Consider the following 26,990-nt stretch of genomic DNA (forward strand, 5'->3'; position numbering starts at 1 on the left):
TTGAAATCATCACTGAAATTGTGTCAACATATTTTAAAACATTCTGTATATGCATATATTCATTCTATGCTTATATACTTATATATTCTATAGTATGTGTATGTGTACATGGTCAGATGATGTCCAATCCCCAAAGAGACGAACGAAATTGAGAAAAGAATGCAATCCTGTTGTGCAAAGATGGCGAGTGATTTGCTGATAGAAAGGAAAATAGAAATATAGAAAGAAAAAGAAAGAGAGAGAGAGAGAGAGAGAGGGAGAGAGAGAGAGAGATAGAAAGACTAAACGTAATATTGCATTTCTATTGAAAATTCTATTTGATTTACGATCTTTTTGAGATAACAAACGAGCAATATGCAATAACTCGTTGAAAATTTTGCAATATAATCTACGATGTAAAATCATTTTTCTAAATTTAAAAAGAACAAAATTGTATTACATAATCATTGGAAACTATTCAGATTAAATATGTTACATATATATATATATTTGATTTATTTCCAAGAAATTGTCTAAATGTTTATTTTTACCGCTATACTTTCTCGTATAATGGTAACATATTAATTGGTTTAAATTAAATTCACTCGGTTTTTTTCGCATTCGTTACTTTCGGGGATCGGTATAATAGATATCTTCCAGCTATTGGGGGTAACATCCCACCCTTAACGATTTGTTTATTAAATCTACGAATTCTTATTTTATTGCACTAAACACATCATTCTGAATATTTCAGTTGAGATTTCAGTTCATTCGTTGCACTTTTTCCTTTTGGTAGCCCTGTAATTATCTTTTTAATTTCATCAAATTCAACAGTCTCGAAGCTCTCCAAGATATTGTTGTTTACAATTCCCCTTCACAAATTTAAATTCTTCTTCTATTAAGACTTTCATCCGTATCATCCACTATTGATTTCATTATCTCATTAATACTTTCTACGAAGAAGACATTTAATTGGTCAGCAATATTGTGTCTTTTACTTTGCCTTCCAGATATTTTTATTTTCAGCTTTCTTTGAATTAACTCAGTGACATTGAAATTGTCATTAATTTTATCCTGTACTACTGCATTTAACTTGTTTATTTTTTTACCGGATTCGTATACCAAGATCACTGTTCCTTTACTCCTTTTCCTTAATTTCGTTACTTCCAATTCCATGGTGTTTAATATCGACTTTCTCCTTTATAACTCTTTTCGTGACTTCAATCTCCTGTTGAACCCCATGCTTTATAATTATTACTTTCTCTTTCTTTTTTCTTCTTTCAACGCTGCTTCACTGCAAGTCATTATTCCATCTCTCGTATTATTCATCCCTTCTCCCAATACCATCATCCTTTTCAAATCCTGAATATCTTGTTTTACACCGTTCATTTCCATTCCGACCACTTCTTCAATTATTTTCCTGATTTTATTTTTGCAGGCAACTTCATCCTTCATTGCCTTCACAACAGCTTTCGTCAGCCAATCAATTTTTGCCTTTATTGTTGCTAATAAACTCATACTTCTGCTTCCACCGATTGATTCAAATGATCCCAGTCTTCCTTCCTTTACTACTCCCTGTTGACAGCGTTTAGGGTCTTAGCCTGTTTACTTTCTTCCATCACGAATTTCTCAAAAGGATCGTTAAACGATACAAACTCGTGATTTCGGTCGTATACTTTATGCTTACCATATTCACGCATCCTGGGTGGTAGAAACGTTTCGGGCAAATCTTGCACTGCACTATCAGGCTCTTGATTGTTTTTTTGCAAGCGAGGAGCATCTGTATTCGTTGTATTCGCTTGCGTCATCCATTATTTGTTCTGCAGTTGGTAATTTATCGACTAAGAGACCAGCACATAACGACCGTGAATTTACTCCCAGTGAGGTTTCCGAAATTCTTCGCAAGGTGTTGTTTACGTGACATGTTGCCAACAAAATATGTCTGCCCATTACGGTTTCTTCCCTTAGAAAATTATGATAACGATTTATGCTTCTAGATCCATTATTCCAATATTAATGGAGCCACCTGTTATATCGAAATGATCACACCATCAAAGTGGTCTCATTGGTTTACATTTCACTATTAACAGGTACTATTATTCCACTGAATACTTTGTTAGAACACAGACTGTTGCAATACAAATTCATTCCGTCGAAAAAGAGTGAGAAGGAGAGAGAGAGAAGGAGAGAAGTGATGTGATCCGTATTTTCTCTCTTTCTCTTTCAGTTTAAACCACGTGTATGAGTTTAATCTTGGATAAGTTTAATCACGAACAACGTTAGAAAACCAATGAAGTGCGAGAGGATGAGATTGCTGGAACAATACGCAATTATCCTGCTCGCACGAATGTCCTAGCAACATGTTCAGGACGAAAGGGAATATCTATCTCTCTCTCTCTCTCTCTCTCTCTCTATCTCTCTCTCTCTCTCTCTCTCTCTCTCTAACACTCTCTTTCTGCTCGAATGCTGCGGCTTCCCTCGTAATTATAACGGAATATTCCCGTTCGTACGACACGTTTCTATTCTGTGGCATCTCCTCATGACGATCCTGGCCATTATCCTGTCCATAAACGTGCCCGGGACTAACGTCGTTGAACGAGCAAGAAAGATAGAGATATATACATATAGAGATAGAAAGAGAAAGAGAGTGAGCGAGACAATGAGAGAGTGAGAAAGAGAAAACGAGAAGGAGTGTGATAAAAACAGAGAGAAAGAGGGAGAGAGAATAAGATATATAGAGAGAGAGAGAGAGATAGAGAAAATACTTTGCACGATCACGTTCTCACATCATTGTTTGATAATAATGACGGAGGATAACGATATTCCACCAAGAGAATACAATTCTTGTATCCACTTCAACATCCTTCTGTCTTTCATCCTTCATCATTAACTGATACAATACGGTTATACAAATTTCACCAATTAAAATCGATATCGTTTTGATTATAGGAAAATATTTATTCATTCACATTGACAATATTCCAATAATATTATTATCATTATTATTATTATTATTATTATTATTTTTATTATTATTACAGGAATATTAATTACAATTCCTAATGATCGGGGATATTTACTATGTACAAATAGCTAACTCGCGAACATTAATCATCGATAAAATATTCTTTTCGTGTGATATATTGTATTTTTTTGGAAAAAATAAAATACTTGTTACTTATGTATGAATGAATGATGATAAGAATGTGATCAATTTTATCGAACGTGAAACAATATATCGTTGATCTGATTACGAGTCATTCGGTACATTACAAGGAAAAACATTCTGATAACAGTGACGTATGTATGTGTTCAGAAAATTCATTAATAAATGTTGAAAAATATAAAAAAAATCAAAAGAAACAGTGACCCATGCATATATAGATTTATATATATATCGTTATTTATTAAGCCAAAGATTACTAAAATTTATATTAATTAAAATTATTGCTAGTCCGAGAAATTTTTAATGGAAAAAAAAAACAGGAATATAATATGATACTTTTTATGGTAATAAATAAACAAAAGTAATTTTTGTAAAGTAATTTTCTCATAGAAAAAGATATAAATGTAAATAATGTTTTTTTTTTGTACTGAACATAGAATTACGATGATAATCTTATTGTTAGTAATTACCACAAGAAAATAAATTCAATAATGAGTCAAAATAAATATACGTAACTAGTGGAAATTTGAATGGTCGGTGGTAATTTGCGAGTGAACTATTAGTTCACGAGTATGTTTGATCGCGACAGCTGTCTGTATATATGCATGTCGTCCTAACATGAAAGCTTTATATATATATATATATATATATATATATATATCATATATATGTATATATGAGAGCTTCGAACAGTGGAATAATGACCAGAGGGTGACTTTACTACCCTATAAATCGCAAAACATGCTCGAAACACGCTTCTGATATGATTCAACAATAATAATAGTGAACTACCACGAGAAATTAGATAAAATAGGACGAATCTATTAGAAATCTTTATTGTAGAGCAAGTAAATCACGTTTATATGATCACGTTTATCTAGAAGTGTGATTTTATCTAACCGAACGAATCGTTCAAATTTAACGTCCGAGTCTTTTCCTTTTATATTTCTCTCTCTCTCTCTCTTTCTCTCCCTGTCTCTTTCTCTCTCTCTATATAAAAATATCTATCTAGAATAAATTGTCTTAAGAATTCTCAATTTGCAAATCGATTTAACGAGTAGTTAGCTTTCTTCATGATAATGAAAAGGAAAGAACGAGAAAGAACGAGGTGTGTGGGATGAGGGGGGGGAGGCGTAAAAGAAAGGTTCGTTTACTTGTTTGGGACGCATTCGAAAGCTTCAGACATCCTAAATCAGTTTAGGTGTACCCTCAGGTCGTATAATGAATAATAATGTGGTCCTACTGGTTAACTAAGTTTAGATAAAGGGAGGTCGTCACCCTTTACTAGTTCGTCGTTCATTGTGAGAAAAGCACTTAGAAGAGGTAACTTTTAATTAGTTACCGATCCTTCGGGCAAAACACAACTCTTGAACGTCTGAAATCATAACGGGGATAAATTAAAATAGCTTTTCTGCTATTTTAACGATCCGTTGTAATTTTATAATTTTCGTCTTGCTCATTTTCTTTTATTTTTCATTCTATTCTTTTTCTTTCGATAATTAAAATCATTGTTGACCACGATTATATTTAAATCTAAACAGATCTCGAGAGTAGACAATTTTTTTTAGATTTTGTGTAATAAATCTAAGTGGTTCTTTTTTTATTTTGTAAATGTTACTGATAAAACAAATATTTAATTTCAATATTAACAATGAAAAAATAATTTTTGTATTTATTCAATCATTACAATATAATAGCTATTGCTTATAGAAAACAAAAAAGATACTAATATCCTACCATTAACAAAAGGATTTTCTTAACATTCGTTATAATTATTCGTGAAATTATTATTTCTGTATATAATATATCAATTTAGTTTAAATCGATGTGAAACAAATCATACTGAAAAAAAAAATAAAATAACAATCTACATAAAACGCGTATTAACAATTTAACGATCAATTATTTCGTGGATAAACAATAATTATTGTCGATAGTTAGAATCACACGTAGAAGAAGAAAAAAATGTATAGGAGATGATTTTTTTTCATTAAGGTAACACGTTCGATCGAGAATCTATTAAAAGAGAACACGTTAATACTTTATAAACGATCTACCAGGAAATTCACAAAAGGAAGTTCAGTACACAGGGATCTAACTTTAGCTCGCTCGAAGGATCAATGAGAGAACCAAAAGCTTTGACGATATTACCTTTAGAAGTCCTTGTAGCGTACAGACGCGTGGAACCTTTCAACGAACAGACAAACGAGCACGCTTGGTTGTACGCCCTCAAACTATATACACACATATTATACTACAGAAAGATAGACAGACATAGGCAGAGACAGAGATGATAGCTGAGGTGAATGGTGGGGTGGGGTGGGGTGGGTGGGGGGTGGAAGGAAGGCTGAGAGAAAGGCGATAAACAAAATACAAAAATATTTTCCCCCAACATTTTTAATAAATATATTTTTTATTCTCTCTTCGCGATGTCGTTCATTCCATATTTATTCAAAGGGAAATTGTTGTGCACCGAGAAGAGTAAATTCTTCGTTCTAGATTTGAAAAAACGCTGAATTTTCGCAATTCGTCCAAACGATTTCTATCAAACAAACTTTTATCGTACTCCAACTAACTCTTAAATTTCAATTCTATGGTACACGTTGGCAGATTTATTCCGATCGAAATCATTTTTCCGATCGTTCCGATCAATTTTATCGGATTAATTCTGCTCTTCTTTTTTTTTCTACGTTTGTTGATAAGTTTTCTGTTTTTTTTTTTTAAATTGATACGAATAAATTCGTTAACTGTAAATTGTTTCTTTCTTTCTTTTTTATTCCATTTTTTTATTTTATCATTCTGAACCTAACTCATATTTTAATTAACTGTAGAATCAATTTATTACCAATACTCAAAAAAAATTAATTGTTTAATATGAATTATCAAATCATTTATTATTAATCAAACAATATACATAATTTCAATTAAATCAATACTTTTAAAATCTGATGATATTAACTAGAAAAAATTCATGCACTCCTAATCACATAACATCCCACGTACAAACTTTAATACTCGAAGACAAAATCAATTCCGATCAGATGAACTTTCCATGATAAAAAAAGAAAACAAAAAAGGAGACCCTAACAAAATTCTGTCATCATTCCCAAAACATATGTGATTTCATCAAAGAATTATTAAACCACCAACTACGGATTGATAGATCCCATCCGATAACGGATTGTCCATCGTAAACGGGAAACAAAGAGAAATAGAAAGAGATAGATAGATAGATAGAGATTAGTCGAAAAGTGATAGCTTCTGTTGTTAATTTCACTGGATGCGGAATATAAAAGCTTTAATTGAACGCGACGCGAGGGGTTGCTCTCGGGTTGGTTGGTTGTTGGTTGGTTGGTTGGTTCACGTGGGAACGCCCGGTGTCAGGTTGCAATTTCATGTGACGGGGCCAGTTAAACTCACAGCCACGACATAATTACCGAAGTTGCTGGTGGTACGCGAAGCAGCAGCAACAACAGCATCCAACCAGCCAACCAACCAGCCGACAGTCTTGTTTCTGCTACCTAACTAGTATCCTCGTCCTTCTTCTTCCTCATCTCACTCAAGCCTCCCTCCTCCTCCTCCTCCCACCAACTCTTCTGTAAAAGATAATACCCGGATGTTCTGTTCACGACTTCCGGCTCGTTCCAACTATGAGACACCTTTCCAACCTGCAAATTCTATGAACAAAAACCAACCTATCCTCCTCTCTCATCTCCTTCCCTCTACCTCTCTCTCTCTCTCTCTCTCTCTCTCTTTGTAACTCTTTCTTGCTTCTCTTCTCTTGTATTTTATCTCTATTTTACTTTGGTAGCTCATAAATGTTATACAAAGATTCCACGTGAAATTGAATTAATTATCAGATTGATAACTTATGCGAAACTTCATTTATTACAGTTTCATATTATTCCGGTTGAATTATATTATTGCGTGGTATATAATATATTAGATTGTGTTTCTTAAATTAATTAATTTTTATTATCAACTTTTATGCGTGCGATAGTTTTCCCTTTTTTTTTTCTTTTTTTTTTTTGAATGTTATTTTGCAGAATAATGTACAATTTATTGGATATTATTTTATTATATATTATTCAATAATGTAATATAATATTGTGTGTATATAAAATTATTAAAAAAAAAAAAAAAGATACTTCTAGGATGACTTAATACATAGAGTTTTTCTTAAACGTATGTTCGCATAAGAAATAAAAGTTCACATATTAAGTTATAATTATGTAAACAAGAGACCATATCGGATAAAAATGATTGTATGAACTTTTATTTTTATTTCAGCTTACTGAGAAAGAGAAACCACCCTTGAAGTCATGCCCAACATAATATTATCAAAAAATCTGTGTACTTGTTTAGAATGATTGATAGTCTTTATAACGCATAGATAAATCTGAAAAAAATGAGAAAAAAACAAGAAAAAGACAGAAATGATGAAATTTTCAATTTTCACGTTGATACTGATCAGAATTCGAAAGACTAACGAGATTACTTCTGGTAATCGAGAACGAAATTATAGAAATGTGTTTTAAATCAAATGTTGATAAACGTAAATTGGGTCAGTCAACGAATGATAATGTTGCTTTTACAGGAGAAATGGTTCTATATGGATATGTTCACATATATATATGTATACATGTATGCATGTATGTAATTATATCTGTATGTGTGTGTGTGTGTGTATTGGCTCCTGTGACCGTGCTCGAGTAACGCGTACCGCGATTTAGTAATTCTATCAAAAGTTACATCGTGGGTGGCCGCTTGTATTCCATTAATCACGCTGAATTATGGGCCGCGCGATATTGCTCGTACTTTCGTGTGCTTTAACGTTTACTACTGAGCTCGGTTTGGTTTGGTTTGGTTTGGTTTGGTTTCGTCTCGTCTCGTTCCGTTTCGTTTCGTTTGCTTTGCTTCAGTTCGGTTTCATTTGGTTCAGTTCGGTTCGGTTCAACATCGAATAATATCCTTGCTCGAATGCATTTCGGAAATGAGAAAGACAAAAGTGGAACGAGTGTTATTGGTGTCGTCGTATGTTCGTGTTTGTGGAATTTAAATGATCGGAGATTGTTGGAACGTTGGGATGGCGAGGTGGGTTTAGGGGGATTGGAAAAAGGGGGCTGACTTAAAAAGGTTCGGGAATAAGTGGAAGTGTGTGTTAGGGAATGAATTTTTACGGATACTGTTAGAAAACACGGATATATTCCTTCGGTTACGTTCTTGTAGTATTACTAGTGTATAGTCGTGTGTAGTCGTTGGTGGTTATGCTGTTACAGCTTTTCTCTTGGCATGGTAATGACTTTAAAATTCCAATGAAACGATATCGCTGCTATTCTCGTTTGAAAACGAAAAACGAAATATTTGAATTCTTTTTAATTTACCAAAAAAGAAACGAGATACAATCGAGAATAAGTCTAACTAAAAATATTTATATAAACATATATTTTATAAATATATAAATATGTTATTTATATTATTAATTACATCGATATTAATTTTCGATTTTTAAAATTGAAAGATTAAATTTAAATAATGAAATAGAAAAAAAAAACAATTAAAAACATTCTCATATCTAAATACAATTATCATTAACTCGTATACCACCGAATTCAATGGTCATTTGTTTCAATAGTATATTAATTTATATCAAACGTTGGTTAAATAAGCAACTAAGATAATCTGTTTAATCCGTTATTATTCAAACGAGAAAATAGAAAGAAAAATAATTATATTCTCTACCGACACATTTTTAATTTCTCTTTCTGTACTTATTATTTTTTTTTTCTCTCTCCGATGTTTTTCTTATTTCCTCATTTTTCTCATCTCTTTTCCTCTTGCTATTTCTCAAGTCTCGTCTTTACCTTCAACGAAACGCAGTAGGTGAAAAGTTTTGCCAAAGGAAGAATAGAGAGAGACGAAAGAAAAAAAAAAAGGGAGAAGTAGAAAAAAAAAAAAGAAGAAAAAGTTTGTCCACTTTTTAATTTCGCCGCTTGATATCGATCGAGTCATTTCAAGACGCAGCAGTTTTTAATCCCTCACCGTAGTCTCTACTTTTATTTATCCTGAGTGCTAAGAAGTAGTAGAAGAAGCAGAAGAAGCCATAAGAGGGAAAGTAAGAGGACAAAAATAAGGGTGGGAAATAATAAGAATGGAAGGAGATGAAGAAGAAAAATAAGAAGAAGTGGCGTGGTAAGCTTATGGATATAAAGACATGACAGTTTATGGTTGTATATATAAATCTACATAATGTACGCATGCAAATGTATACAGATATACAGGATGTCACAGATTTTAATGTTCAAACTTTGTCAGTATATTCTTATAGTACCAAATAATAGAAAAATGTTATGTAAAAAGTTTATTACAGGTTACATACAAGTTTTTAATTTAAAAAGTATTTTTTTCTTTTCATGATAGACGTTGCACCTTATGTAATATAATATTTTCAAATTGTAGATTTTACATTTTAAAATTGTATTAATTTTCAAATATCCTTGATGAAATCAATTAAAATTTAGTTTTATTTTTAGAAAGGTATTATATAAATTTTTATATAAATTGATCAAATTTCTTTTTACTAAATTTTTTCGAATTCGACGAATATTTGAATTACTTATTTCGGAATCGACGAATCCTAAAAAAGTGAATCTTCAGAAACTCTATTCTAGTACCATAGAAAAATATACTGACAAAGTTCTTTAACATTAATACCTAGGACATCCTGTATAAAAAGAAAGACGCATAACTCAGCGGAATATTTGGGGAAAAAGATCTTTTGTTCGTGAAACAGAGACACAGAGATAAAAATAATAATGAAAGAACGAAACAGTTCTCAACAGTTTTCCATTTTACTGGCGAACGAGGCTGTTTTCTCGTAACCATTGAGAAATAAGAAGAGACACAGTCAAAGACAGAGAAAAAGAATGAGAATGGGAGGAAATGGATAGATAGATAAAAAGAAAAAAAAAAAGCTGAAAAAAGGAAAAGGAAACGTAGAATCGGCTTGACCAGCACAAAGCTTTGAACAAACGAATGACAAGGCAAGGGTAGCTTGCGAATTGGCGAACTGCTAACATCGAAGTAACGTAAGCTTAGGAGAAACGAGACCTTGGTATCCCAAAGCAAACTGAACACTCAGCGAAACGAGCGTGCCAACGTAATCTCCCCAGATTTTCCAACGGAAAAGGAATCCTCGGTTTTCGATACGTTCTCTACGATCAACTTCACCGACGAATCCCTTCTCTCGTTTCTACCTGCCGAATAGAACTTTCTATGCTTTTGAAGATAGAAACACAAAGGGGGAGGGGGAGATTGAACGAAAGAGAGGATGGGGAATCACAATACTACAAGAAACTTACAATGTGGCTTAAGTTGGAGAAAGCAGCCCAAAATTTTTGCATTTATTATTTTTTTCTTTTGTAATTTTTTATCAAAATTATATCCAATTTAAATGATATTAGAAGTATACCGGCAGAAAATTTACGTATATTGAATTTTTCGATAAACATCTCTCTGAAAAGTTTGAAAAAATATCGAAAGAAAATTGTCACACACACATTTTTTAAAGCACATTGAATATAAATATTAATATTCTTTATATAATATAATGTAAGTTGTTTATTTTTTCCTGGGAAGCCTAAAATTGGCTTTTCTTTTCATTTCTATGATATGTCCAAATTAAATTTCGCATATCAACGAAACTATAATCCAGTTGACTGAGTGGGAACGAAAGAGAGGGGAAATAAAATAGTAATAGTAAAAATACATAGAGGAAGGATTTTTAATTGTTCATTGGGGAAGATATTAAAATTATAATTAAAATTAATCCCCTACTTTACTTTTTTTACTAACTACAATTCGAATCGTTTATTTGTGTTGGTTATAAGACAAGGTAAAAAATGATCAATGATCCCATTTCTGTGTGTCGTAACAAAATCGCCTAATTGTTCAAATCGATTGATAAACAACAGGACACAATAAACAAATATGTTTCAAATTCATGAACTTTGCGATGCGTTGCGATTCGTTGCATCGTCATGCATGGATGCAATCCGACAGAACAAAATATTATTACTGGCACATTGCCTAATGTTTCACCACGTTGCTTTTATTTTACAGAGGGTTGAATTACGCCACGTGATCAACTTTAATTACTCTGATGCTAATGAGCCGATTGTACATTTCTATGCTCTTTATTAAGTGCTTCGAAAAAGATCTTTCAAATGATTATAGCTTCTTTTTTTTTCTTTTCTGCCGACCGTAATTTTTTTTCTTCTCTCGAAATTTTCAATGTCACCCGTTAATTTATGTTTGTTCGATAAACCGATGATTTTTGCATTTGTTTTTTTTTAATGGATATTAAAACAAATACAGCAAATAATATATGAATTAAATTGAATTTTGAATGATCTTATAACCGATAAAATGATCGCATACAGGGTTGTTTTACATTTTATAAAATATTCGATAATTTATTATTACTCATTGTAAATATACGAACATTTCTTTAATAATTTCATAATTGTGCAAAATTTTATGTAATATGAAATAGAAAGAAAGACGATCTAATTGAATTATAAATTCATAACAAAAAAAAAACAAATATTATAATATATAGACAAATTTCGACGATCTTTATTATTCCAAAAGAACAACGAAAAGAAGAAGATAAAAGAAAAATAAGAAAAAATAGAAAGAGAAAGGAAAAGATCAATTGGCGTAAAAAATCGGCTGACGATGAAACTTGTTCACAATATGTCGCCTAAAATCCGAGCCAAACATGGCCGCTTGCGAGCGGAAGAAATGATTTATTCGCGATGCTTTAAAAGCTTTTCGATAATCCCACCGCGGTCGTAGTTTCCTCGACTATATGCAGTTGGTTTCGAAAAAGATGAGAGAAATAGAGAGATAGACAAGCAGATAAAAAAACAGAGAGAGAGAGAGAGAGAGAGAGAGAGAAAGAGACAGACAGACAGACAGACAGACAGACAGAGGGAGAGAATATGAAAGAACGAAAAAGGAAGCAAGCAAGTAAGCAAGAAAAAAAGAAAGATAGAAAGAAATGCAGACGGACGGACGGACAGACAGACAGACAGAGTAGAAAAAGAAAAAGAGAGAGAGAGAGAGAGAGAGAGTGAGAGGAAATAAAATAGGCCACGATACTCCATTAACCTGATTGCTGTGACAAAAGTAGCGACCTTTCCAAGCTCGCTTGCAGCTCAGCACAGCACAGCATACTACTACTACTACTACTACTACTACTACTACTACCAACTACTATAGCAAGTATACTACGAAACTGGTAAATGTGGACATGCCCTAAATTCCAAAACTCGTGTTTAGACAGCTTCTCAGCACGCTAATTGCTGACTATTAAATGAAATTCGTGCACTCGCAAGTAAGCCGGTTTAACGAGCTGCACGATTCGACGCTTACGATTTTCTTGCTCGAATGCCTCCACCTCCTTCCTCCTCCTCCTCTACCTCTACCTCTCGATCGTTAATCGTTCTACGTTACAGTGCTATCTCTTTCACCTACGTTTTGTACAACTTTTCAAAAAATTAAAAAAAAAGAATAATGATAAAACAAAAAAAAAACAAAGGATACAAAGAAGATGAAGAAAAGGTTAAGGGAGGAGAATGAGGGGAGAATACAAATAGAAAAAAAAGGAAAGAAAAGAAAAAACAGATAGAAAGATAAAGAGAGAAAGGATGGGAGGGTGGGAGGGAGGGAGGGAGGGAGGAAGATAGATAAATAGATCGAAGCTAAACTAAAGCAGGTCACGCGATATGAGGAATCTCGAATGCTAAACTATAATCCCCAGAGGCGGATAGTTAGCCTCTGAAAGCCATAAATAACATTTATCCACCGATTAAGGGGGGAGAGGCTCTTCCATTCTAATTCGTGAGCTTTATTATAAAGGCTCCTGATTACGGCTATGAGCGTACATTACGTTCCCCCTTTCCTCTCTCTCTTTCTCTCTTATGCTTCTACCGTTACTCCCCCCTACCCCCTTCTTCCCCCTTCTCCGTACTATACTTCTTTCTTAATCCTCGATTACACGCTCAAGCCCTCGGCATATGCAAGAGCTTTCTTTCGTTTTACAATATCATATATTCTATCCGAAATTGATTTTCCACGTGTATGTCTACGTGTACGCTTGATTTTATGTATGTGTGCATGGGGTATATGAGTGAATTTTATTTTATTCCTTCATACAATTTTCCTTGAAATTCACCATTACTTGTCGAGATTAACGTAGTATAATAAAACAAATTTGATTGTGCCAAGGATGCAAATGTACCAAGTGTGTATGCGTGTGTGTGAGTGTGTGTATGTGTACACCATTTGAAAATACTATTCAATTTGGAATAGATTCGATGACTAATCCTGAATGTATTGACTTTTTGTTAGAGATTTATTAATCTGTTCAATATATTATAACTACAAACGGAATCAGTATTATTTCAGTATCAGAAATACACGCGTATATCTTTCCTAATATTTATTTTATCGAAAATGTTTTTGATCTACTATTTCATTGGATATCTAAATAAAATATCCTGAATTTTCAGATTTGTTTTTTCAATCAATCTTAACTAATTAAAATTGTTAAAATTGTTTATTTTATAAACTTCTCTAAACTGTTTAACCTGTTGACCAGGTGTCAGAGTATTAAATTCCAAAATTCGTGGGAAAAAGAAAAAGAAAAAGAAAAAACAAAATTGATAAATAAAATAATAAGAACTTACCAAGAGGAATGAGTGGATTGTGCCGGTATAGATGGCAGCGCACCAGGTGGTAGAGATCTTCTTATGGGTTGACAACATGGCCTTTGTCCGTTAGCATTTGTAGCTTCGTTACAACAAGATGGTGGATTGGCGCAAACGTGTCTCGCTACGATGCCAGCAGAATTAGTCGTAAATTCAACCGCAGACGTGCGTAACTTTGGCCTAAGCAACGGTGACGTCGAGAAGCTCTCTCCTCCCCCACCTCCCCCTCCTCCCCCACCTCCAGCTCCACCGACTACGCCAGCTCCTCCAGCATTTCCTCCTCCGCCACTTCCAGCACCTCCTCCTCCGCCACCAGCACCTCTTTGATTCGACGTTGCTGAGCTGCTCGAGCTACTGGAACCTGGACTTCCACCTAGACGAGCCGGTGACGCGTAGGCGAAACCGCGGAACCGGAAGTGCGCCTGGTGGTACGGATATCCGGCTGGTGGTGGTAGCCGGTAATGATGATGGAAGCCCAGGTCTCTCCTCATGTACGGATCACCGGGGTCGTTGGTGGGCACGTAACGATCCGTTGGGGTATGGGCAACCGGTGGTACGTACCTGTCCACGTACCTGTCCGGATAGAGCACCTCCGGAGGTGGTTGCGGCACATACCTGATTAAATATTAATTCCAACTTTAATAATTTACACTTACAAAAATGGATATATGTAGATAATAATAGGAAGGAAATGTTTCTTAGTCGGGGGGTTGAATATTTTTTTGTCAAGACTTTGTTTTGAATGTATAAACGTGTTTATAACGTAAGGTTTCTTTTTTTCATGATTGAGATTGAGATAATTGAATTGGTGTTATCGCGAAAAGAATGTATATTTGATAAATGTGACTTATCATAAAAATAGTGATTAGCCTTTTAGATGTTCTTGCCGAAGGATAAAAGTAAGATTTATTGATAAGAGACTTACCGTTCGACCGGAGTGTGAGCCGTCGGCGGGACGTAAGTGCCGGTACTCGACGATCCGTAGGGCCTATCGGTCGACGTAGGAACGACGGAAGAAGTGGCGCAGCTAGAGATCGGCGCTATCCTACCGGTAAATCTATCTTTTGGTTTCGGTAAAGACAGGTACTTGTCCGGGACGCTACGTGCCGGAGAGTATCGATCAGAAGGAGGGTGAAAGCGGTCAGGAGTGGTAGTAGACGATGAGAATCGATCGTTTGAGCTCCCTGACGCCGGAAACCTGTCGTATCGGTCTTGAACCGGTCTGTCAAACTGATGCTCGTTCCCGAGCGAATATCTGTCGGTGGCATAGCTTTGGACCGACTTCGACACTTGGAGGAACTTATCTCCTCCGTTCTTCGACGAGCTCTGATAGGTTCCATTTGGTCCAGCATTTGCAACGGTTCCTCGGAGTACCGAACCTGACGTTTCTGGGGTCGGTGAAATCGAGGAGAAGCGATCGTTAACCGTCGCCGCCGATGACGATTGGATGCCATTGGCATTCGTGTACGGCGAATGATAGCGCGTTCCAGTTTCCGAAGACGACGACGGTGAAGACGACGTCGCGGCCAGGATACGTTCGGTTGCGTTCGCATCTGAGACGACGTACCTGGAAGACGACGACGTTTCTGCAACGTTCGACGATCTAACCTCGTGTCCTGGGGACGATGCCGCGAGATAAGCGACCCCACCAACGGAGTATCTTTCGTTGCCGCGTGCCTGACCGCAGGATCTTTGGATAACGAGCTCGTTGAATCTGACATCATGAAAATTCGAGTATCTACCGTATTCCGCGTTACCGTTGCCGCCACTGCCGCCGCCGCCTTGTCCTTGTCCTTGTCCTCCCTGATTCGACCCATTAGATCTTTCGGAATATTTTTGACAAACGACCTCGACCGCTCTGTCGGCATAGAGTCGTCTATTTTGATCGTTCGCATTTGGTACCTGAAGAGATCTCTCCGTCGTGGAATATCTTTGATGCGTCCCTTCGTTATTCGACGTGGGTAACGGGAAAAACCTTTCGCTACTCGTTGCGATCGATGAGTAACGATCGTGGTGCAAACTCGATGATGTCTCTTGTTGGGAACGGTGATACCGTTCATGAATCGGTGACTCGCCGTGTCCGTATCTGTCGGACGATTTACCGGCGAATCTTTCGGGTACGGGCGCGTGAATCGGCGATGCCGAGAGTAATCTCTCGGTCGAGATCGTGGTATATCTCGAGGCTGGTGAATCTTTACCTGACCCGACGTAACTTCCAAGGATATTCCGGTCGATTTGTAAATTGGTCTGAAGGGCTCCCAACACTGGCGACGATCCCGACAAGAGACGATCCCCCCCATTGTTTCCAGTGTATCGTTGCTGTTGTTGATCCTTGACATCGTGCATGCTTGTCGCGTTGCAACTCGACTGTTGTTGATTGGCCAACAATCGTTCACCCGAAACGAATCGGTCCTTCGTTGGCATAGGCGAGGCTGGTGCTGTTCCACCGCCATATCTGGCGCCCGGAGAACCGGGGGGCAAAATCCTATCAGCAGGAGGATAACCAGCCAGGCTCTGGGACGAGGCATACTTCTCGCTTGGGCTGGGCGAGAGGGGCGGGGGCGGCACGAACCGATCGTTGGCTGGTGCCGGTGAGGGTGGCGACGGAAAGGTCTCCGACGAGAAGGAGCTTGACGTGCACGAAGATACGAGGACGTTTGCGTTCGCGTACTCGTTGTTCGTTGATGCGAGTCCGGGATCGTTGCTGACGTGATGGAAACGCAATTCACCCCCGTTAGCGACCTATCGATGCAATATCCAATAAACTTTTAAGTATATTCTCAAATAATTAACTATACACAAAAATAAAACAAATCATATTTTTTCTAAAGAAAAAATTAATATTCTCTTACTTTTTGCCGAAGTTTTTTCTTTTTATTTTTATTCTTTCAAAGTTAGAATAACTTTACGATATTAATCAAACGTATTTCATAATTAGTACCATATTTTTATCTGGTAATTATTAATTTTCTTTGATTAGCAACCTTATAAAATCAAATGTTTTATAGCACAAAACGTAATAATTATCTATAACTTAATAGTAAACTTACCTGAAACCGATCTCCTGACGGTATAGACAATCTTTGTTCGGCATGCAGGTTGCTGAGATCAGTGAATCGAGCGAATCGGTCGACAAGGATGTTCTGCGACAAGGATTGGCCCGAACTAGTTTGTCTTCCGGTGTATTGGTGATGAGCTTGCAATCCGGATTGACCGAATCTCTCTTGATTTTGGTAATGTCCGAATCGCTCGCAGCTCGACTGAACCGATCGAGTCTCGACATTGGATTTGCCATAATCCTCGATTGAGGACTTGTCCGTTGACTTGTCGTGCCGATCGATCGCCGTGACTCTTTCACGAGAGACACCATACTCGCTGTGATCGTTGCTCTGAACTTGCTGATCGGTTTGATAACGATCTTGGTTTGACGTGCCAGGGATTGTTGGCGTTGATCGCGAATCGGACTGCTGTTGTTGCTGCTGCTGCTGCTGTTGTTGTTGTTGCTGTTTATAGCAATCCGCTTGGTTACCGGCAACGATTTGTGTCCCGACACTCCCGGAGTTTCCACTATTGGGCCCTGGAATCGGGGATGACGAGGGCCCGTACTGGGCAATCGGGTGCTGGTGCAACAGGTGACGTTCTCTTCGGCCATAGTCGTCGTCTGTCGGCATCCTGGTGGCCCGGGGCCCACTGTCAGGACATCTAAAAAAGAGAAACAATCCTTTAGATTACATTCAATTTATCAATGTATTATTTTATATCTATTAACTCTTTGTATTTTATAGGCGCTTTTATTGCAACGTTCATAATATAAATCAACGTTTCAAATAAATTAGTTAATAATGCACGTAATGTTTATCAATAGTCAATTAAAACAATATTCTAGTGTCTCCTTAATTTAAAATTTAGTTTTTCACAAAAGAACAAAACTCGACTACTTTAAAACATATTTGGAGTGCAAAGGATTAAATTTACATTCGTAATAATAACTTGTAAACAAATCTTTGTTTCCTGTATTTCTTCATTTATTTAAAACCAAGAAGTTCATTTTTAATGGATATACAAAGTAGATTCATTTGGTCGACCGAATATATTCATTGTAGCCTAAATGGTCATTACATTACTCATTACCTACATGTATATTTCTACAGGTGTTATGTTATAACAGAGAAACATACATACGTCGCGTTTGGTAATTCGCTTTAATTTGCTATAATGTTTGTCCCATCCTAATTTGATCCTTATATTTGCATAAGATTAAAAGACTAATGACGATTAAGTAGCACGCGTTTTAATACCTTCTATATACAGGTTACAAAACTTAACTTGATTATTCGAGAAATTAAAGTCGATCGATGTTGTTGCATCCCTTTTGGTTAGAAACATTTAGTTATATGCATATACTTAGTTACTTTTAATTGTTATTCAAATCTATGATGTATAAAATGTTTGACTGGACGAATAGGCACAAATAAATAAATAAATGAATAAAAATGTTTAAGATTTTATTAACAATTTATATATCTCTCAGTTATCTTATTACAATATATTTCAATCGAGTAATCTAACCAAATATCGAATAACACGCGAGAATTAGTTGAATGGTGAAATAAATTAACCAAACGCATAGATAAATATTATATAATAGCAACGTTTATGATTATTGACAATTAACAATTTCCTCGGTTGGAGCCTGTAATAATTCAAAACGATTCGTCTAACATAATTTCTAATTACGTGGTCGAATAGGAAAAACAAATTGGATTAGATAAACGCACAGTCGAACGAATAAACAAACGGATAGATACGAATAAATAGATAATAATAAACGTAGAGGGATTTTAGTAACAATTTACACCTTCCCCCCCATCCACTCCATATCCCAATCCGGTTAACCTAGCCTCCCTCCCCCCTTGATCTATCATATTTCTAAACGGAGCTATCTAACAAAATGATAAACGAACGATCACGTCATAACGATAAAATGTTATACGCAATGGCCATTGGACAAGGTACGGATGGGTTGTTGTTACGTGACGTTAAAACGCGACTCGTATAATCGACTGCAAATTAATTGGAGCCCAACCCCCCTTCCTACCAAGCTCGTTCGCTCGCATTCGAGTTTCACTATTGCCGAACGTGTCCGAACGAATGACGCGTATGATCATACATAACCGCAGCTCGACTTCCATGCCGAATTACTGCGACATACGAACCCATTTTATCGATCGAATTCTCTCTATCATACTGGGCTTCTGTTTCCGTTCATCTTTTTATTTTTTTTTTTTTTTTCTCTTTCCAAATTGATACGAAAAAAATTACACGAGTGAGAGATTAATACGAGATGCCTGAGGGGTTTGCTTTTTTTTTTTTTTTTAACGTACAAACATTGTCAGCGTAATCTACAAACAAATATAATAAAAGCAAAATGTTTTTTTTTTTTAAACATTTATAAGCCATTTAAATATTTCAATTTGAATGTTATAACATTCATTGTAAAAACTGTCTCTATACGTAATATAAATTTGTTTTCCTTTTTTTTTTTTGAAGATACAAAATTATATTATTTTGCGCGGGGTAAGTGGATGGGCTGACCAAACGTGAGAATTTTTTATTGATCACGTAAATAAATATGAAAAACGTATTGGCGATAAAAAAAAAAGAAAAAAAGTATATCAAATTGCTAGAATCATAAAAAAAATACATTAAAAAATAATTATTTTGTATTATTTATTATTATTAAAGATACGGGAATTAGTATATTAGATATATTCTTCAATTTTAGATAAATGAGAATATCTCTTATCGAACACGGTTAAGGCATAAATTGGAAATAGTATCGTACCGCAGCGTGTGTGGTGTAATATCGTTGCTAGAATGAGAAAGTGAGAAAAATAAAAAGAGAAAAAGAGAGAGAGAGAAATTTTTGTGCACTGCAATGCGTCGTCGTCCAACATGGAGGGCCGAAAAGGGAAAAAAGTTGGTTGGTAGGTGGAAATGGTGCGCGTTGCCAGTGTCGTAAAGATAAAACGCAGCTGGTGTGCTTTTGCGAGTGAGTGAACTAGGGTAAAAGAAAGAGACAAAGGAGCAAAGAGAAAAAGAGAAAGAGAGAGAGAGAGAGAGAGAGAGAAAGAATAAGGGTGGGAATGAAATGGAATAGAATAAGAAGACGCGTACGATACTTTAACTTTTGCCAGATCGTATAATATCGTTGGCCAATCGATTGCATCTCTTCTACACCCTCCTCCCTCAACCTCAACCCCCACCCCTAATACCATACTTTTATATTATTACGAAACTTATCGGTTAACTCCATAAAATTGAACGTTACGTTTATGAATAACCGTGATATTCTTCGTGAAAAAAAGAGCAAATGAGTAAGAGAGAGAGAGAAACAGAGAGAGAGAGAGGGAAGATATTTTCTAAGGATTAGTTAAACGTAGTTTAAAATAAAATTTTAATCCAACCTTGAATTGATTGGCAAATAGATAAGTAGTGACGGATAAAAAGAAAAAGTATCTTAGACATGGTCGGACTTTAATGCACCTTTTCTACTTGCTCTTTTCTCGCAAAAAAGGAATCTTGCTTGCGTGGACAACTAGCTGCAGGCAGTTTCTGCAATTAGCGATTCAAGGGTACCTTAAGCCAGTGTTTCTCAACCTATGACCCGTAATTTAATATTGAAACCGAATTAAATGTTTCAAATTATTTATTTAAAGATTAAGATAATGTTAAATAATATTTTTACAAATTTACAAGATTATATACTATAATGACATAGGGAACATTATTGTTTTATTATAATATAAAAATATATATTAAAATAAAAAATTGTAATTTCAGGTTATCAGATTCTTACAATTTTTATATCATAAATATTTGAACTTGGTGCACTATTAAGAATAAAAGTAAAGTTGAGAAACATTGTTTTAACCATAAGAGAGAAAAACGGGTTCTGCGAACATTTATCCAGTTGTTAATACTTCCTCTTTCGATGTTCAGCTTAAAACGATGTTCGAAGGTTGCTTTTGAACCTTTCGATTCGTGCTAAATCGAACTTTGTTATTTCGAAATTACATCATCTTACAATGTGCTCGCGTTTATGTAAGACTCGATCAAGATACCTCAAAGGAAGTATCTTTGTCCTTTAGTTATCCTTGTATTTTGTATTAATTTTTCTTTCTTTTTTTCTTTTAAATAGAGAATAAATGAAATGAAGGGAAATAAAGTGATACAATCACTGTTTGGATATTATTTTAAATAATAAAAAATATTTGAAATTATTAACACAAATGTTCGAGTTATTGAAATTCGATAGTTGATCGTAATTCAAATTCAATACTAACTATTTTTGTAATAACAAATTATGTATCGATAATTCCAATATTACTAATTTTTGAATAAACAATTACTATATAGTAATTTTTATTTAAATATAAATAACAAATTTTTAACACTGATTATTGACATTGTTAAAATTTGTCAACTTCAAATTTTATCGAAAAATACAAATAATAAATTGTTATTAATTTGTAAAGATATTTATATAACACATACCTATACACACTATAATTAATTGTAATAATAAATTAACATTAATTTTGGGTTAAATTAAAATATGGCCATCCTAAATATTTTCTAACGATTAATAATTTTAGAAACAATTTTTTCTATGTTCGATATAAAAATTACAATGAAAAATTTGATGAATAAAATAAAAGAAATCATAAATGAAGTTTCAAATTGAATGGCGAAATGTAGGAAAAAGCCTTTAGCGAATTTGAGAATACTCGAGAGTCCTTTACAAATCGTGTTTCTAGCCTCCTCGAGATAGAATTCCATCTTGAAAGGCCAAGACACGCGATACGTGTCATGTGCATTCACGCAAAGCACGAAAGCAACAAAGATCCATTTGTCAGAGTCGTTTTCTATGACTGCGAGGGCACGAATTTCGTTTTTCGAGATTTCTCGCCTAGCCGAGTAGCTAGAAGTGAAAAATACTCTAAGAGAAAAGCTCTTACACGCAAACACACACATATATATATATATATATAAGCAACATTTGAGTCGCGATGTTCGCGAATATTATCCCATTTTCTTCCATTCGTCTTACGTGCACGAGTTGCGAATTCTAAATCGTAACGTTTACGACGTGACAAAGAAAAGTACAAATTTGTAAGTGATTTTTTTTTCCTGCAGGAAAACAAAAATTGTCTTTATCGATTTAAACCTGCACTGCAAATTTTGTTGCCATATGACCTTTCCACTTTTTTGCGAATTACAATTGATACGAGTATTTGAGAAAATAATTAATTTAATAATAAGGTTTTTTTATTAATAATCATTTTATATTACATATAAAAAAAAATTTCTAATATATATATGAAGGGATATTGAACCGTGTAACATTCCAATAATAAGTCATCTGTATTCATTCTTTTTTATATGCGCACATACCAATGTTATTATTTGTAACTCGAATTATGATGAAATATGGAAACGTCTGATATCAAAATTTTGTTATCAAATTTTAATCTGAAATATTAAATTTCAATTTTGATATTAATCGTATAATTTGATTGTTTTGTTTTCCTAAGCAAAATATAATAATAAGAATATTCAGGTAAAGAAGAAGAAGAAAAAAGAAACGAAAAAAGAGAGAACAGATAAAATATTAGTATCAAAAATTCTATAAATAATTCATCTTCATATAACATCTACAAAAAGAAAAAGTTTATAATCAAGAAATATGGTAGGACGTAAAAATTCGAATGACAAGTAACCTGTACGTATATATAATATATATGTTCTCATATGCATACACACCAATGTTATATCTTAACGTAACTCGATTTACGATAAAATATGAAAACGATCCGAAACCGGTGAAAACTAGCAAAACTTCTTTTCTATCTTCTTCATTTCGTTCCTCCTTCGAACGAAGGAACGAAAAAACGAGAGAACCAATGAAAAAACAGTTACTTTTTTCCTTCTTTTCAGTTGCATCGCGAAAGGTAAAGCAAAGTAAGGTTAGGTTAGGTTAGGTTAGGTAAGGCAACGTATAAGGTAAAGTTATGTTAGGTTAGGTTTGGTAAGGTAAGGTGCGTCATGAAAAACTTGGTCGGACAACAAAAACTATTTATCTCAATGTTAAGATAGAAAAAGGAAGAAAACATTAAAGTTCGTAGAAGAAAACGACATTGCTTCCGTTCGTCCGCAAGACGTAAACGACATATCTATCTTTCTACGCGATAAGCGTCTCCAAGAACTTCCCTTTTGCGCCATTTCCCTTTTTCATCTGTATCCTTTCCCTTTTCCCTTTTTTACCCTCATCTTAATACCATCTCTTTCATTCTTTCTATCTCATTGTTTCTTTCTCTTTCTCTTTCTCTGTATTTCTGAAGTATTTTTGAACAACCGCGAATATGCTACCACTCAAGTATTTCTGTTATCAATTACCCTAATGAAAATTTAAATAGAACCAAAAAAAAGGAAAAACAAATTTAAAATATAATATTCAGACAAAAAAGATCATTTCATTATTATTTGTTTTGATCAAATATTGCGCGGTATTTTTGTAATCATGTTTAACATATTTTACTAGGGAGTCATTGGTAACCTTCTTAGCATTCGAAAAGTTAATGTTTCTTCTTTTTTACAAGTTTGATTGTGTTTATTGTACGTGTATTTATGTGTACTTGATATGTTGTGATCGGATATAAAAAATACTCTATAGAAATTGTTATTGAAATTATTAAAGATTCAATAGAAAACTTATTTATGATATTTTATGCGTTTATAAGTAGAATTAATCAAGGATATTTTTAGGATTTAAACGTACGCGAAAAGAAAGTTTTTACTAAGATAATTGATTGTTAAACAAAATGCACTTTTATTTGAAAATATTTTTGTCTTTTCACATATATACGTAATAAAGTTATATTGAAAATTGCAAGATTATAACTTGCGTATCTTTAGGATATTTATTTTTTTGTAAATTTATTTATTGTACCTTTGAAAAGAATTTGATCGCGTTATCGCGAAAGGAAGAAATTGTGTAGGACTTCGTAAGAAATTGAAAAGAACAAAACTTTATTCCTTGTAGAATACGTCAAAGGATATTTCATTAGCTTTGAGATTAGAAAAGTAACGGAGAGAAAAGGAGAGAGTTTCTAATGTAATTGGTTAAAAAAAATAAAATAAAAAAAATAAAAAAAAAAATATAAGTAAAGTGCAATTTTCTTTCAAAACTTTTACTTCGAATTAAATTCTTCCACGTATTGCGCGTTAAAAAACATGGAGGAAAATTAATAAAATAAATACTTTTTACTTCTTTAACAAAATTACAATGAGTTTTATTGATTTAGAAGAAAAAGAAACAAAAAAAAAAGCAAAGAACTGAAAATAAAGAAACTTTATTTCTTTAAGGTAGAACACGTTAAAAAGGATATTTCATTGGCTTTGAGATTAGAAAAGAATTGAAGTGAGTTCTTTTTTTTTTTTTCTTCTTTTTTTTCAATATAATTGGTTACGAAAGTGAAGTGTAATTTTTGTTCTGAAAACTTTTTCTCTGAATTAAATCGTTCCGCGTGGGTATAAAATGTAATAAAAATGAAAAAATAGTTGAACAAAATAAACGTAAAAATGTTGTATTTTGTTTAATGTAAGTAATATACGTCGAAAAAATGTTTCATTTAAATTAAACGTAAATGAAGTAAAATTTGGATCTTTAAACTGTTCTAAACTTTTGATTAGAATAAAATTGTATAACGCGTTTCGCCATATTGAAAATGAATATAATGCAATAACAATGTTCAATTTTACGTTCAAATATATAAATACATATTTGCCGAGTAGCCGATTAACGAAAGGAGTAAAATGAAAAGGGAAGGAAATATCATCTTTTATTTACAATCGAATAAACGAAACGATATTTTCCGAACAATTTAATATTTAACCAAAATTATTTCCCCGTTTCACGTGGTGGAAAACAAAAATTGGATAATTACAATTGCAGGGGATCGTGTCGTATCGTATCAAAAATGAAAAAGAAAAAAGGAAACAAAACGAAAGTAGAAAAAAATCTTTGTAATAATGCATTTTGTAATAACGATCGATAAGGCAATAACAGCAATTAATTAGGAGTTCAGTGATGCGCTAGGATTATGGTAACAAAATTCTAAACGTAGTTGGATACGCCGCGGTCCGTTTGGGTGATCAGTTTGGAGGAACAAACAGACACATACATAGACAACACATCGATACCCAAATTTACTCATCCTTTGATCTCTGACCGCAGAGCGATTAGTTCCCTGCATTTCTGCTAACTCGTATTCATTCGTGCACGCATTTACTATACTCACGAGTGAGGAACACGTATAAGCTCGCACGCTTGTAAACCGAATGACAAGATCGGTCGTACGATACGGAAGTACAAACCTTTCCTGGAATTTCCAGTTTGGATTTCCAATTGACGAAACTATCTTTCATTTTAACTCGTGTCAAATTCTCTTTACGTGTTTGTAAATTTCTCGATAACGTTGTGTATATAACTGAAAATCGGTCAACAGTTTTACTCGGAGAAAATACGAATTTGTGGTTACAACAGTTCTGGTAACAAATTTTCAAACTCCAATACTATCATCCCAAATATTTGCTAAACAAAAATTTCAAATTTTTTCATTCGTGAATACGACTTTAAGGACAATCTGTATTTTCAGAATAGAAAGAGAAAGTAAATATTCAAAATTAGTCTACATGCGTTTGTCTATTTATTCACACACATAAAAGGGAGGGAGGAAGAAAATGTAATTTGCAAATTAGTCTCGATCGTAATAAAAACGTTCTAAGTTCAAACTCGTATTTAAACGTTCACTCGAAAATTTATCCCACCGTAACAATAAATTATAATTAATGCTAGAACTCCGTTCTCTGTGGTAGGTAACAGCATCAGTCAAAGTGTGAGTGAATACGGTTTTGAATTTCCTCGAGCAGAGAAAATCATAATTATGAGAAACGTGTTACCTAAAAAGTTGTGTTTTTTTTTTCTGCTTTTTTTTTTTACTACTTTTATTATCGTTCAATTAAATAAACTAAATGTAAACTGTTTTATTTAATATCCTTTTTCTCTCTCTCTCTCTCTCTCTCTCTCTCTCTCTCTTTTTTTACCTTTCTTTTTATTTTTTTAGAATTATTTTTCAAATATCCGTCGAATCGCGAAAAGAGTGCATGCGTTGGTTTTAATTTTGTAGACAAAAAATAAACTTCGTTTCTTTTTTTATTTTATCAAACAGAGTTGTTTACGTCAGTGCTCGCAACGTTTTTACGAACGAACATTTATCGTGGAAATAGTGAGGGGGTGGTGAAGGTAATTGCGGTGGCGTTCGATAGATAAATGTAAAATATTTTACACAATAATGCCTTTCTCTAGGAACGGTCCATCGGAGGCAATTAATTTCTCGTTCGTACGTTCACTGATATATATATATATACAAGAATAATTGTAAAGTTTTCTTGTATAAGAAGCAAGTGCTTTCTAGAGGGTAAGGATCGAAAGTTTTAATGGAATTTTACTAGTAACTCTCTCTACCCCGAATTTAACTATCTAGAAATAAGAGTTAAGTAGCCACGAACGTAGATGCATACGTATATTCAACTACATGCATATGTTACGTACTAATAATAATTACAACGCTATCTAATATGGTTATGCGTTAACATATTAATGCACTATGCAAGTTTATAAATTGTTTTATCTTACATCAATAATATTTATTTAATTAAAATATAGAGACGAGTTGTTCCAGTGAAATATTAAAACTAGGAAACCGTGTTATATTATATTTTCATCTCTATAAATATTTATATTATATTTAAAAGTATTTTTAATTATTAAATAATAAACAAGAACGACAATTATATAATATATGATTGCACGTATTTAAATTTTTATTAGATAAAAAAAAAAAAGTATTGATTGGCATGAAATTGAATTACGTTATTCCGGAAAAGTTTTGAAAGTTTCATGACCCTTCAGAGACTATCACGATTCATGGTTTGCGCGTCACTGA

The 26,990-nt window shown here is 34.0% G+C and overlaps 1 protein-coding gene across 8 annotated transcripts in view; it reads right to left on the reverse strand.

Annotated features, from left to right (window-relative positions):
* Positions 1–26,990, reverse strand: part of LOC106787956 (inactive rhomboid protein 1) — a 243,532-nt gene that overhangs the window by 124,525 nt on the left and 92,017 nt on the right. For all 8 annotated transcript variants that reach the window (XM_014750782.1, XM_014750791.1, XM_014750772.1 and 5 more), the window contains 3 exons: positions 16,971–17,622; positions 14,846–16,662; positions 13,900–14,535 (listed from right to left, as the gene is read on the reverse strand). In XM_014750782.1, coding sequence (XP_014606268.1) covers positions 13,900–14,535; positions 14,846–16,662; positions 16,971–17,591 — 3,074 coding nt within the window. In that variant the 5' untranslated portion in view covers positions 17,592–17,622. The remainder of the gene's footprint in view (positions 1–13,899; positions 14,536–14,845; positions 16,663–16,970; positions 17,623–26,990) is intronic.

This window comes from Polistes canadensis, unplaced genomic scaffold (assembly GCF_001313835.1).
Source record: "Polistes canadensis isolate GaletaPanama2010 unplaced genomic scaffold, ASM131383v1 scaffold_5, whole genome shotgun sequence".
Classification (NCBI taxonomy): domain Eukaryota; kingdom Metazoa; phylum Arthropoda; class Insecta; order Hymenoptera; family Vespidae; genus Polistes; species Polistes canadensis.